At 45.3% G+C, this 13,535-nt stretch overlaps 1 protein-coding gene across 1 annotated transcript in view; it reads left to right on the forward strand.

The window, feature by feature from the left end:
- LOC106542548 (tRNA (32-2'-O)-methyltransferase regulator THADA) overlaps nucleotides 1–13,535 on the forward strand; it is a 32,459-nt gene that overhangs the window by 749 nt on the left and 18,175 nt on the right. Inside the window, exons 2-10 of the mRNA XM_087705704.1 lie at nucleotides 1,328–1,480; nucleotides 2,643–2,752; nucleotides 4,210–4,370; nucleotides 5,150–5,316; nucleotides 5,781–5,966; nucleotides 7,843–7,994; nucleotides 9,672–9,815; nucleotides 12,033–12,137; nucleotides 13,329–13,529. Coding sequence (XP_087561830.1) covers nucleotides 1,328–1,480; nucleotides 2,643–2,752; nucleotides 4,210–4,370; nucleotides 5,150–5,316; nucleotides 5,781–5,966; nucleotides 7,843–7,994; nucleotides 9,672–9,815; nucleotides 12,033–12,137; nucleotides 13,329–13,529 — 1,379 coding nt within the window. The remainder of the gene's footprint in view (nucleotides 1–1,327; nucleotides 1,481–2,642; nucleotides 2,753–4,209; nucleotides 4,371–5,149; nucleotides 5,317–5,780; nucleotides 5,967–7,842; nucleotides 7,995–9,671; nucleotides 9,816–12,032; nucleotides 12,138–13,328; nucleotides 13,530–13,535) is intronic.

Consider the following 13,535-nt stretch of genomic DNA (forward strand, 5'->3'; position numbering starts at 1 on the left):
TCCCAGAGGAAATAAAAGAGGAGCGAAAGGGGAGTGGAGTTTGCAGGAGACCATCAGTTCGCTTAATTGGTTTGTGACTCTTGGAGACTCCTTGCCAAGTTCTGCAGATATCGGCCTGGCTGCTCTCCAAGCCAGATAAGGTCTGTGACTGTAAATCCTCCCTTAAAAGACTTTATTGAATGTGAATGAGCAGAATTCACAATCAATTAATAAAAGGGGTTTTTGTCGGGACCAGGAGTTTGCTTCGTGCTCTTGGGAAGCCCTGGTCAGAACAAGTTACCTCCTAACCATGCTTAGAGGCTGTGCCAGAAACAATGGGTCGAGTTTAGGGTAGTCCTCAAATGAAGATGATGTGTGGGTTGCGAGGAAGGTCGTTGCCAAACACTGGGAAAGAAAAAGGAACTGTTGAAGTGTGGATTTTGACATTGACTGAATTAGAAGAGATGGTGAAATAAACTGATTTGATTAGACAGAATGGACTAGACAGCTTTATAAGAGACTGGAAACCGTTTATGGACTTTCTGCGCGCTGAATATAATAACAGATGGTTAAGAGAGGGATTTGAAGATTAGTGAAGCTTTTCTTTCTTTCTTTCTTTCTTTCTTCCTTTCTTCCTTTCTTCCTTTCTTTTTCGTTCTCTTTCCTTCCTTTCCTTCCTTCCTTCTTTCATATATATATATATATGAAATACATACATACATACATACATACATACATGTATATTCACACGAACCAGTTCAGTTCAGTTCAGTTTATTGTATTTATATGCTGCCCTTTTCCCCCGAAGGGGACTCAGGGCGGCTCACAACTCGAACCGGGGAAGGGGGATACAGACAAAAAAATTAAAAAAGAACAGCATAACAATATATAATTTAAAACTCACAACAGTCATACCATTCGAGACGGGGGCAACAGCTCTTTAGCCCCAGGCCTGTCGGAACAGCCAGGTTTTGAGGGCTTTGCGGAAGGCCTGGAGGGTGGTGAGGGTTCGAATCTCCACGGGGAGTTCGTTCCAGAGGGTCGGAGCAGCCAGAGAGAAGGCTCTCCTCCGGGTAGTCGCCAGTCGACACTGGCTGGCGGATGGAATTCGGAGGAGGCCTAGTCTGTGGGATCTAATCGGTCTAGTGGAGGTAATTGGTAGTTGCATCCCTTCCCTGTATACATCCTCAAATTATGACCAAATTTGGGACCAATCCCAAATTACAACCAGAATCCCCTCCTCACAGAGAACAGAACCCAAACCTTTCTCCACCCAGACGTTCCCCAGAAACCTCATTCATCCACCTTTGTGTAGGAGGTCATGCAAAATAAATCTTTCTTTATCTAGAATTTGTGGATTGGCTGCTTCAGCTCTGCACGGCGTCTCTGATGCCCAGCTCCAACTACCAGAGGAGGAAAACAGCTCTTCTCCTTCTGGCTGCCATCCTGGAGACCTTCACCGACACCTGGAGACCCGAGAGAAAGAAGGGTCAGCCTCCCCGTAAGTGGCTTTCTTGCACCTTCCCCAGCCCGGTGCTGCAAAGAAGGGTGGGCACGCACATACCCACATCCACAATTCAACGCGCCCCACACACCTGCGCATGCCGCATGACACCCGCCCCCCCTGCATGCGTGCATGACACGCACATACACCATGGGTTTTCACCCTTCCCAGGCTTCAGAAAAACGGGCTCCCCTTGCCCTCCCCCTCCCGGAGGCACTCCGGAAGTCAGAAACGGATCGTTTCCTAACTTCTGGTTGGCCCATTGGGCCTGTTTTTGCCCTCCTCAGGCTCAGGAGGCTTTCCTGAAACCAGGGGAGGGTGAAAATGGCCTCCCTGCCACCAGAGGTGCTCTGGAACCTGGAAACGGATTGTTTCCTAACTTCCAGTTGGACCATTGGGTCTGTTTTTTGCCCTCCTCAGGCTCAGCAGGCTTTCCTGAAACCAGGGGAGGGTGAAAATGGCCTCCCTGCCACCAGAGGTGCTCCGGAACCTGGAAACGGATTGTTTCCTAAGTTCCGGTTGTACCATTGGGTCTGTTTTTTGCCCTCCGGAAGCTTTCCTGAAGCCCGGGGAGGGCGAAAACGGCCTTCCCTAGCTCTCCGGAAGGCTGAAAATCAGCACGCACCAGAGTGGACAGCTCACATGTCAGCAAATATGCCATAGGTTGGCCATCACGGCCTTAGGACAAGCCTATGTAGTGGTTGCCACAAGGAAGGTGGGGTCAACTTGTTTTCCAAAGCGCCAAAAGGCAAGACAAGGAGCAATGGATGGAAACGAATCAAGGGGAGAAGCAACCTAGAACTAAGGAGACCCTTCCTAACAGTGAGAACAATTTAACCACTGGAATTCAGACGTTGTGGATTGTCCAACACTCAAGGTTTTTAAAGAAGGAATTGGACAGCCACTCATCTGAAATGGTACAGGGTCTCCAGCTTGAGCAGGGGGTTGGACTAGAAGACCTCCAAGGTGCCTCCAGTCTGATCGATTGATAATTGGAGGGTGGGTGGGATGTATGGAAGAGATGGGCTGGAATGATTTGGGAAAGGACTGGGGTGTCAATCTTCTCCCCCACACCATTTCCCATCTACAATCTAGTTGACCGCACCCTCTTCAGATATGCTCCTTCCTTCTTTCCAATCTGTGTTTGATCTCTCTCCAGGAAATATGGCTACCTTATTGTGCTGGTCCAAGAATAAAGGCTCCTGGGACTTTTTTTCTACTGGGAACACCTTGGCCCTGTTGAGCTGCTTGCAGGATAGCACAAATGAGGTATGGAGGTCCACCTCGCCTTGGCTACTATTGACCATCCACCAAGACACACGGATTTATAGAGTAGCTTCAAATATCAGTCATGTTTCTCGGGCTAACAATTCAGCTATTAAACGTGGGATGTTCAACTACAAGAACATTGAACATTGGGCACTATCAGGGGTGGGTTTCTCGCCCCGTTCCAATCGGTTCGGCTGGAACGGGGCCGGCGGCGTCCTCGTGCACGCGCGCAGTGCACGCATGCGTACTAGCGTCTGTGCGATGCTCCAGCTGCTCCTGGAGGATCGCACAGGCGCTGTATGCGTCCTGCGCATGCGTGGAAGCGCAGAACTCGTCAAAACCGGGTAAGGAGCGTGGGCGGGCGGGTGGGCCCTTCGCTGTTCCTGGAAGTTACTTACTTCCAGGTTCGCCGACCAACCAGTTCGCGGGGACCGCCACGAACCAGTTGAAACCCACCCCTGGGCACTATCTAATAAAATGAAGTTCAAGTGTGAAAAGAGTAAGGTTCTACATTTAGGCAAGAAAAATGAAGTGCACAGGTACAGTATAGGTGGTACCTTCCTCAACAGTAGGAACTGTGAGAGGGATCTTGGAGTCCTAGTGGGACAACCATTTAAATAGGAGCCAGCCATGTGCAGCAGTTGCCAAAAAAGCCAACACAGTTCTAGGCTGCATCAACAGAGGGATAGAATCAAGATCACGTGAAGTGTTAATACTACTTTATAATGCCTTGGGAAGGCCACACTTGGAATACAGCATTCAGTTTTGGTCGCCACGATGTAGAAAAGATGTGGAGACTCTGGAAAGAGTGCAGAGAAGAGCAACAAAGATGATTAGGGGACTGGAGGCTAAAACATATGAGGAACTGTTGCAGGAACTGGGAATGTCTAGTTTAATGAAAAGAAGGACTAGGGGAGACATGATAGCAGTCTTCCAATATCTCAGGGGCTGCCACAAAGAAGAGGGAGCCAAGCTATTCTCCAAAGCACCTGAGGGCAGGAGAAGAAGCAATGGGTGGAAACTAATCAAGGAGAGAAGCAACTTAGAACTGAGGAGAAATTTCCTGACAGTGAGCACAATTATTCATTGGAACAACTTGCCTCCAGAAGTTGTGAATGCCCCAACACTGCAAGTCTTTAAGAAGATGTTGGATAGCCATTTGTCTGAAACGGTATAGGGTTTCCTGCCTAGGCAAGGGGTTGGACTAGAAGGCCTCCAAAGTCCCTTCCAACTCTGCTATTGTATTATTGTATTATTGTAACTAATACCACTCTATAAAGCCTTAGTAAGACCACACCTAGACTCCTGCATCCAGTTTTGGTCACCACACTGTAACAAAGATGTTGAGACTCTGGAAAGAGTGCAGAGAAGAGCAACCAGGATGATGAGGGGACTGGAGGCTAAAACATATGCTAGAGGTCTTCTCCTTACAGAGTCTTTCTTCTGTCTCCACTCAGATCCGTGATTTGGCCTCAGAGTTGCTGAACTCTTACTTCCCACCAGATCTTCCAGCCTCTGCTGCTGTAGCTCTATTTGGATGGGCCCTGGAAGCCATCAGCAGTCCCCGGGTTCAAGATAGTGAAGCAGGAGCAGCAGTGATGAAGACTCTACTTCCCAAGTAAGACTTTGCTTCCTAGTTTTCTTGGTCTTTAGGTTCAGTTGCTGACATGAAGAGAAAGAAGGAAGGAAGGAAATTGGGAGGGAGGAAGTAAGGAAAGGGAAAGAAGGAAGAAAGGAAAATAGGAGGGAGGAAGGAAGAAAAGAAAAAGAAGGAAAGGAAGGAAGGAAAATGGGAGGGAGGAAGAAAGAAAAGAAGGAAAGAATGAAAGGAAGGAATGAAAATGGGAGGGAGGGAGGAAAAAAAGAAGAGAGAAGGAAGGAAAATGGGAGGGAGGCAGGAAGGAAGGAAGGAAAAAGTGAGGGAGGAAGGAAGGAAAGAAAATGGGAGGGAGGAAGGAAGAAAAGAAAAAGAAGGAAAGAAAGGAAGGAAAATGGGAGGGAGGAAGAAAGAAAAGAAGGAAAGAATGAAAGGAAAGAAGGAAAATGGGAGGGAGGGGGGAAAAAGTGGGAAAGAAGGAAGGGAGGAAAATGGGAGGGAGGAAGAAAGGAAGGAAGAAAAGGAAGGAAAGAAAGAAGGAAAAGGGAAAGAAGGGAGGGAGGCAGGAAGGAAGGAAAGAAGGAAGGAAGGAAGGAAGGAAGGAAGGAAGGAAGGAAGGAAGGAAGGAAGGAAAATGAAAGGGATGGAGGAAGGATGGCAGGAAGGAACGAAGGAAGGAACGAAGGAAAGAAGGAAGACAAGTCAAAATAAGAGCGCTGGAGTTGTTCCATCAACCCAACAGTTATGGTGTTCAGGATTGAGTCTGTTGGGCCAAGTTGACCTCTGCTTAACTCCATCAGGTTGGATCGTCATATCTTGACGCCGCCATTGTTGGAAACCGAGAAGGAGCCATCTATGCCATGCAAATATCTCTCTTTTCTTGAACATTTGCTCAACTTGCTACGGAAGCATTTTGTCATGGCTTCTCGTGACTTATTGCTGGCAGCTCACACGACTCCAATACATGGTCAGTACCTCGTTCTTTTGGGGGGTTCAGTCACTACACTCTAAAAGTGCAGTTGACTCTTGGAAAAGAAAATCAGGACAACCATGATAACTGAGACTCTCCATAGACATTCTTCAAAGAAATGTCTCTTCTTCTTCTTCATTCTTCAAAGAAATGTCTCTTCTTCTTCTTCTTCTTCTTTTTCTTCTTTTTCTTCTTCTTCTTCTTCTTCTTCTTCTTCTTCTTCTTCTTCTTCTTCTTCTTCTTCTTCTTCTTCTTCTTCTTCTTCTTCTTCTTCTTCTTCCACCTCCTTTGGACCTTCTCCAGGTTTTAGATGGCCCCTTGGTTAGATTCACCTTCTACAGTTTGGGTTACCTAAGGACCAGCGCTTATCAAATAAATTCACAATTCATATCTAGGTTGGATTCCTTAATTTTTAGCCTGTATGAGATGTTGGTTCCAGATCTTCTGTTGGTTCCCTGCAGGGGTGATTTTGGCGTTACGGAGATGCCTGCTTGAAGAACCAGAAGTTGTGTCTTCTATGTTAGAAGCCCAGAAGATGCCACACTGGCGGTTACTCTTCCAGCGTTTGGTGAGGACAGTGAGAGACATCAGCAATTTACTCTTGAGCGTGTTGCAAAGTCATCAAGCATCAAGCACAGACCAACATGGTAAGGCCAAGCCTGTAAAAAAACAAATCTAACCTGGATCCTTTAATCCAGTGTTTTTCAACCTGGCAGCTTTAAGATAGGTGGACTTCCAACTCCCAGAATTCCCCAGCCAGCAAAACAAAGCTGGCTGGGGAATTCTGGGAATTGAAGTCCAAGCATCTTAAAGTTGCCAAGATTAAGAAACGTATGTGCTAGTTGTTCCCGACTCTGGGGGCGGTGGTCCTCTCCGTTTCAAAGCCAAAGAGCCAGCACTGTCCGAAGACGCCTCCGTGGTCATGTGGCCAGCATGACTCAACACCGAAAGTGCAAAGGTGGTTCCTACTTTTCTATTTGCATTTTTTACATACTTTTGAACTGCTAGGTTGGCAGAAGCTGGGACAAGGAATGGGAGCTCACTCCGTTACGCGGCGCTAGGGATTTGAACTGCCGAACTGTTGACCTTTCCGATCGACAAGCTCAGCGTCTTCGTCACTGCGTCCCAAGGATCTATATTAGTCTCCCTTTATTTCTTGGTTGGGAAAATATAAATTTAACCCAAGCAGAAAGCTAGCTCGTCAACTGGAAGGAATTAAAAAAAAAATAGACCTACCCCGTTTAACACGATTACTCAAAAGGAACACAAAGGTTGTGCATAGTGACAGCTAAGGACTCAGACTATGGGAAGAGATGGTTCCCTGGGTTACACCACAATCAAAACGGTGCCTATAGGTCAGTGGTGGGATTCAGCCAGTTCGCGCCTGCAATACTGCATTCTAACCACTGTGCCAGTTGGATGGATTAAGATTAAGATTAAGATTTAGTTTATTTGTATGCCGCCCTTCTCCAGGAGGGACTCAGGGCGGCGAACAACTCAAAGGGGGAAAAAGGGAACATAAAATACAATACACATGATTAAAATAAGCAAGAATCATACAACCATACAAGTCGAGAGGGGAGGGGAACTCATCAACCCCAGGCCTGCCGGCACAGCCAGGTTTTGACGGCTTTCCGGAAGGCCTGGAGAGAGGTGAGGGTCCGAATCTCCGCGGGGAGTTCGTTCCAAAGGGCCGGAGCTGCAACAGAGAAGGATGGATGGATGGATGGATGGATGGATGGATGGAAGGAAGGAAGGAAGGAAGGAAGGAAGGAAGGAAGGAAGGAAGGAAGGAAGGAATAGCAATAGCACTTAGACTTATATAATGCTTCACAGTCTTTTCACAGCCCTAAGCAGTTTACAGAGCCAGCCTTTTGCTCCTAACAAATATCTGGGTCCTTGTTTTACCCACCTCAGAAGAACGGAAGGTTGAGTCAACCTTGAGCCTGGTGAGATTCGAACTGACAAATTGCAGGCAACCGGCAGGCAGCAGCAGCAGCTTGCAGTACTGCACTCTAACCACTGCCCCATCACAGTTCTGCAGGAAACCTGCTTGATAGCTACTATTAACCTTGCCAGCTAAATAGTTTGGAATAGATATATACTAAAAGGGTAAAGGTTCCCCTCACGCATATGTGCTGGTGGTTCCTGACTCTAGGGGGCGGTGCTGATCTCCGTTTCAAAGCCGAAGAGCCAGTGCTGTCCAAAGACGTCTCCGTGGTCATGTGGCCGGCAAGACTAAACTCAGAAGGCGCATGGAACGCTCCTCCCTTCCCACCAACGGTGGTTCCTACTTTTCAACTTGCATTTTTTACGTGCTTTCGAACTGCTAGGTTGGCAGAAGCTGGGACAAGGAACGGGAGCACCTAACGGGTGCTAGGGATTCGAACCGCCGAACTGCCGACCTTTCTGATCGACAAGCTCAGCGTCTTGGCCACTGAGCCACCGCATGCTCAATTCTTGGTTGAAATCGATCGGCAAAGAATTATGCCAATTCTATTTTTTTATTTTATTTTCGGCCAGCTTCGTCACCCTCCTTTGCGGACATGGGAAACGCCATCGGCAGCCTCATCCGGCTAGGGAAAGGCTTGGAGGAGGAGGAGGAGGAGGAAGATATGGTTCTCCTTTCCGAGGACCACAGCCTCATTTTGACCTGTTGTTGGGTCTCAGTTAAAGTGAGTAATTTGTGAATACTTTTGAGTTTCTTGCGTGAAAGATTTAATCCAGTTTCCCGTGATCAGAAGGGCAGTTCTCCTCTTCCATGGATTTTTCAAGAACACACCACCTCATGGATCGGAAATAGGGTAGCATCATGATAGAGAAGTGCGATTCCCAAATTTTAGCAACCGGTTTTCTGCCTGGGTGCTGGGCGGGTGTGGCCATGGTGGGTGTGGCCTATTCATTCTTCTGCACCGGGGGGGGGGGCGGTTCCACCCTCGCCATGCTCCGGAGCAGTGGTGGGATTCAGCCGCCCCGCACCTATTCGGGGAGAACCGGTTGTTAACTTTCTAGGCAGTTCGGAGAACCGGTTGTTGGAAGAAATCTCCTTTTGTGTTTTTTTTCCACTTTGCAGGGCTAATCCTTTAAGGAAGGCAGGGAGGAAACATTCTGGTGTTGTTTCTAGCCTGATCTTTATTGCCCTGCTTACAGAAACTGCCTCTTTGGTTAACCCTTATTACATTGTCACAGCTAAGGTGAAGCGCCCATCGACTTGAGTGACATTGAGCTGGCCACACCCACACAGTCACATGAGACCCGAGATCCGCCTACCCAGCTGGTCATTAGGGCAGAGAACTGGTTGTTAAATTATTTGAATCCCACCACTGCTCTGGAGAGTTTTCTTGACACTCCGGGAGGGCGAAAATGGCCTCCCCTGGGCTCCAGAGGCCTTCCGGGGGGCAGAAACAGGCCTGTTTTTGGACTTCTGGAACTTCCGGGAGGCCCGTTTTTCACCCTCCCAGAGCCTCCACGCAGGCCCTGCACTTACCTGGCATCCAAAACAGGCCGCGTGGAGACTCCTGGGAGGGGAGGGGAGGGTGGGCAGGGCCAGCCAGTCCTTTCAACTACCGGTTCGGCGAAAATTAGCATTCGGTTCTCACGAACCGGTCTGAATCGGCTGAATCCCACCCCTGATCACGAAGCATTAGCTACATTTAAAACCTCTGTAGCATTAAAAATGAGATAAAGAGTGTGAAGTAGAGAAGAGAGGTATGGGAAGAAGAGAGGGATAGGAGAGAGGGAAAGGGGGGAAAGAGGAGGAGAGAAAGGAGGACTGGAAAGGAGAGAAAGGAGAAGGAGAGAAGAAGGGGAAATGAAGAAGAGAAGGATGACAGCGGGAAGAAAGGAGGTAGGGAGGAGGAGGAGAGAGGGAAAAGAAAGTGAGAGATAAGGTACAAATATTGTGTATGGCAAGTAGAAGAGCCAATAATTGCTTCTGGGAGTTGATGGTAAGACGAATTGATGTAAACATTTAACAATATAATATGATGTTGGTTATGTAATAATATACACGTAGTTATATGTTGTGAAAATGAAAAAATAAAGAACTTTATATATATGTGTGTGTGTGTGTTTGTGTGTTGCATTTGTGCTGATAAATAAATAACAAAGACAACATAAAAAAATGGCTTTCTGCCTGGATGGCTCCTAGGGTGAGCTGAAAGACATAAAAAGGGAAGCAGTATGCTCCCTCTCATATTTGGACATACCAGGAGTTGTGACACAATGCATAGATATATATATACATACATACATAGACACACACACACACAAGAACAAAGAAATTTTTTAAAAAGTGGGAGAATGCCCCTATTCTAAGTAACCTTGTCTCACCTTTATTTTTAACTTTGAAGGAAATTGGCCTGCTCTTGGGAGGCCTTACAGAGAAAGTTCTACCTCAGCCAGTCTCAAGAGGATGTGAGCCTCTCCTACCTCTTCAGGTTGTCCACATGGCTTCCAAGGTGTTCCAGGACATCTTGCTGAAGTGCCGGCATTGGGTAAGAGATCCCCTCTCTAATTTAAACCAAAGTAGGCTAGTGAAGGAACTTTGAGCCTGGTAGGTTACCATCAATGAAATATTGAGCTTGATTCGTGAGTCAAGCAATGGATGGAAACTCATCAGTTTAGGAGAAATGTTCTGACAGTGAGAACAAATTAATCAGTAGAACAACTTGCCTCCAGAAGTTGTGAAGGCTCCAAAACTGGAAGTTTGTTAAGAAGAGATTGGATAACCATTTGTCTGAAGTGGTTTAGGGTTTCCTGCCTGAGCAGGGGGTTGGATTAGAAGAACTTCCAACTCTGTTATTCTGTTACTAGCTGGATACCCTTGCTTCGTGACAAAATTATATGATCGTGCTGTACTGAGAATTAAAATAAATAGATTAAAAAAATCAGGGGGAATATAGTTATGTATGATTTTGTATAACATATTTAAAGTGAATGTTAGAGGTTAAGATTAGATTTTGAAAAAGGATGATATTAGATGTGCTTAAGAATAGTGTCACGACTATTAAAAGGATGCAGTCAATATTGATCAATTGAAAAATGAATTTGGGTCGAAATCAATAACAGCAGACTATGTTTGTTTGGTTAATGTAATAATGTTTACCTGGATTAATTTTGGTTTTGTAGCAAAATGAACGATGCTCAGATGCCACACTCTCCATGCAATGATATCGATGATATTGGTGCATGGTTAAAAATACAAAGGTTTATTTAAAAAAAGGGAAAGAAAGAGAGAGAAAAAGAGAGAGAAAAAGAGAGAGAAAAAAAGAGAGAGAGAGAAAGAATTAGAGAGAAATTGAGAGGGAGAGAATGAGACAGAAAGAGAGAATGAGAGAAAGAGGGAAAGAAAGAGAAAGAAAGAGAAAGAGAGAGAAAAAGAGAGAAAAAGAGAGAAATTGAGAGGGGGAGAATGAGAGAGAGAGAATGAGAGAGAGAGAAAGAAAGAATTAGAGAGAAATTGAGAAGGGGAGAATGAGAGAGAGACAAAGAAAGAGAAAGAGAGAAATTGAGTAGGTGAGAATGAGAGAGAGAGAAAGAAAAAGAGAGAAAGAATTAGAGAGAAATTGAGAGGGAGAGAATGAGACAGAAAGAGAGAAAGAAAGAGAGAGAGAAAGAAAGAGAGTGAAAAAGAGAGAAATTGAGAGGGGGGAATGAGAGAGAGAGAAAGAAAGAGAGAGAAAGAAAGAATTAGAGAGAAATTGAGAAGGGGAGAATGAGAGAGAGACAAAGAAAGAGAAAGAGAGAAATTGAGTAGGTGAGAATGAGAGAGAGAAAGAAAAAGAGAGAAAGAATTAGAGAGAAATTGAGAGGGAGAGAGGGAGACAGAAAGAGAGAATGAGGGAAAGAGAGAAAGAAAGAGAAAGAAAGAGAGGGAGAGAGAAAGAAAGAGAGAGAAAAAGAGAGAAATTGAGAGGGGGAGAATGAGAGAGAGAGAAAGAAAGAGAGAGAAAGAAAGAATTAGAGAGAAATTGAGAAGGGGAGAAAGAGAGAGACAAAGAAAGAGAAAGAATTAGAGAGAAATTGAGTAGGTGAGAATGAGAGAGAAAGAAAGAAAAAGAGAGAAAGAATTAGAGAGAAATTGAGAGGGAGAGAATGAGACAGAAAGAGAGAATGAGAGAAAGAGAGAAAGAAAGAGAAAAAAAGAGAGAGAAAGAAAGAGAGTGAAAAAGAGAGAAATTGAGAGGGGGAGAATGAGAGAGAGAGAGAGACAAAGAAAGAGAAAGAATTAGAGAGAAATTGAGTAGGTGAGAATGAGAGAGAGAGAAAGAAAAAGAGAGAAAGAATTAGAGAGAAATTGAGAGGGAGAGAATGAGACAGAAAGAGAGAGAGAGAGAGCCTCACTATCTCTTGGTGATTGGCTCAAAGGCAGGACTAGAACTCACAGCCTCCTGGTGATTTGCCCATATTAGATGTGCCTAAAAATAGTGTTATGACTATTAAAAGGATGCAGTCAATATTGATCAATTGAAAAATGAATTTGTGCCGAAATCAATAACACCCGACTATGTTTGTTTGGTTAATGTAATAATGTTTACCTGGATTAAGATTGGTTTTGTAGCAAAATGAACGATGCTCAGACGCCACACTCTCCGTGCAATGATATTGATGATATTGGTGCATGGTTAAAAATACCAAAGTTTATTAAAAAAAAAAAAAAGATAAGAACTTTGATCAACTCTCTTTTCCTCCTCCTCCTCCTTTTCTGACAGGGAGCTGTGGAAGGCTGCAGCATGGGCTTCACCAAATTTTGTACCACGTTACTAAATCACCCCAGCCCAGAGCTACAAACCATCCCACGAACTATGCTCACCCAGGTAGGATCTCATTTAGCAATTGCCAGCAGGTGTTTATTGATTTAAGAAAAATTAATATGGCCTCCCACTCACTCTCGGTGACTCTGAGCGGATTCCCCCCAAAATAAATGTAGCATAAGGGCTCCTCCAAAATACAGGTAGTCCTCAATTTATGACAGTAATGGAGCCTGGCCATCACGATCGTAAGTTGCAATGATTGTAAGCAAGTCACTCACGTGGCTGAGTTTACGGCTTTTGTTGCAGTGGTCATAAAGTGAACACTGGGGTTGTTAAGTGAACCAGTGTTGTGCTAAGATGGGCAGCCAATAAATTTAAAAGAGAGGGGGGGAGAATAAGAGAGAAAGCAGAGAGAAAAAAAGAGAGAGAGAAAGAAAGAGATAATGAATGAGATAGAAATTGAGAGGGGGAGAAGGAGAGAGAAGGAGAGAGAAGGAGAGAAAGAAAGAGAGAGAAAGAAAGAGAGAGAGAAAGAGAGAGAAATTGAGAGGGGGAGAATGAGAGAGAGAAAGAAAGAGAGAAAGAATTAGAGAGAAATTGAGAGGGAGAGAATGAGAGAAAGAAAGAATGAGAGAAAGAAAGAATGAGAGAAAGAAAGAATGAGAGAAAGAGAGAGAGAGAAAGAGAGAGAGAGAGAAATTGAGAGGGGGAGAATGAGAGAGAGAGAAGGAAAGAGAAAGAATTAGAGAGAAATTGAGAGGGGGAGAATGAGAGAGAAAGAGAGAACGGGAGAGAGAGAAATTGAGAGGGAGAGAATGAGAAAGAAAGAGAGAATGAGAGAAAGAAAGAGAGAGAAAGAAAGAGAGAAAGAGAGAGAAAGAGAGGGAGAGAAATTGAGAGGGGAAGAATGAGAGAGAAAGAATTAGAGAGAAATTGAGAGGGAGAGAATGAGACAGAAAGAGAGAATGAGAGAAAGAAAGAGAGAAAGAAAGAAAGACAGAGAGAAAGAAAGAGAGAGAGAGAAATTGAGAGGGGGAGAATGAGAAAGAAAGAGAGAGAGAGAAAGAGAGCCTCACTATCTCTTGGTGATTGGCTCAAAAGCAGGACTAGAACTCACAGCCTCCTGGTGATTTGCCCAAAGTCACCCAGCTGACTTTTATGGCTAAAGCAGGACTTGAACTCTCATCCTCTTGCTTTCTAACCCAATTCCTTAACCACTAAACCAAACCGGCTCTTTTAAAAATCTCTTTCAAGGGTCTGGCTTTGTTAAGCAGCTCCAGAGGAAGCTCCATCACTCGCAGGGCAGCCGGTTTCCCAATGCTCTTCCTATGCATTGTGACAGGGGAAGATCCCGCCTCGTCCCGGCCTCTTCTGACTCACTGCATTCAGACGTTGCTCGCCTTGGCCAGCCAACCGATCTCCCACAGCTCAGAGCAGACAGTGGATTTGCCCCAGGTAAGG

Source organism: Thamnophis sirtalis, unplaced genomic scaffold (assembly GCF_051295495.1).
Source record: "Thamnophis sirtalis isolate CommonGarterSnake01/CBP01778 unplaced genomic scaffold, rThaSir2_p1.2 scaffold_2, whole genome shotgun sequence".
NCBI lineage: Eukaryota > Metazoa > Chordata > Lepidosauria > Squamata > Natricidae > Thamnophis > Thamnophis sirtalis.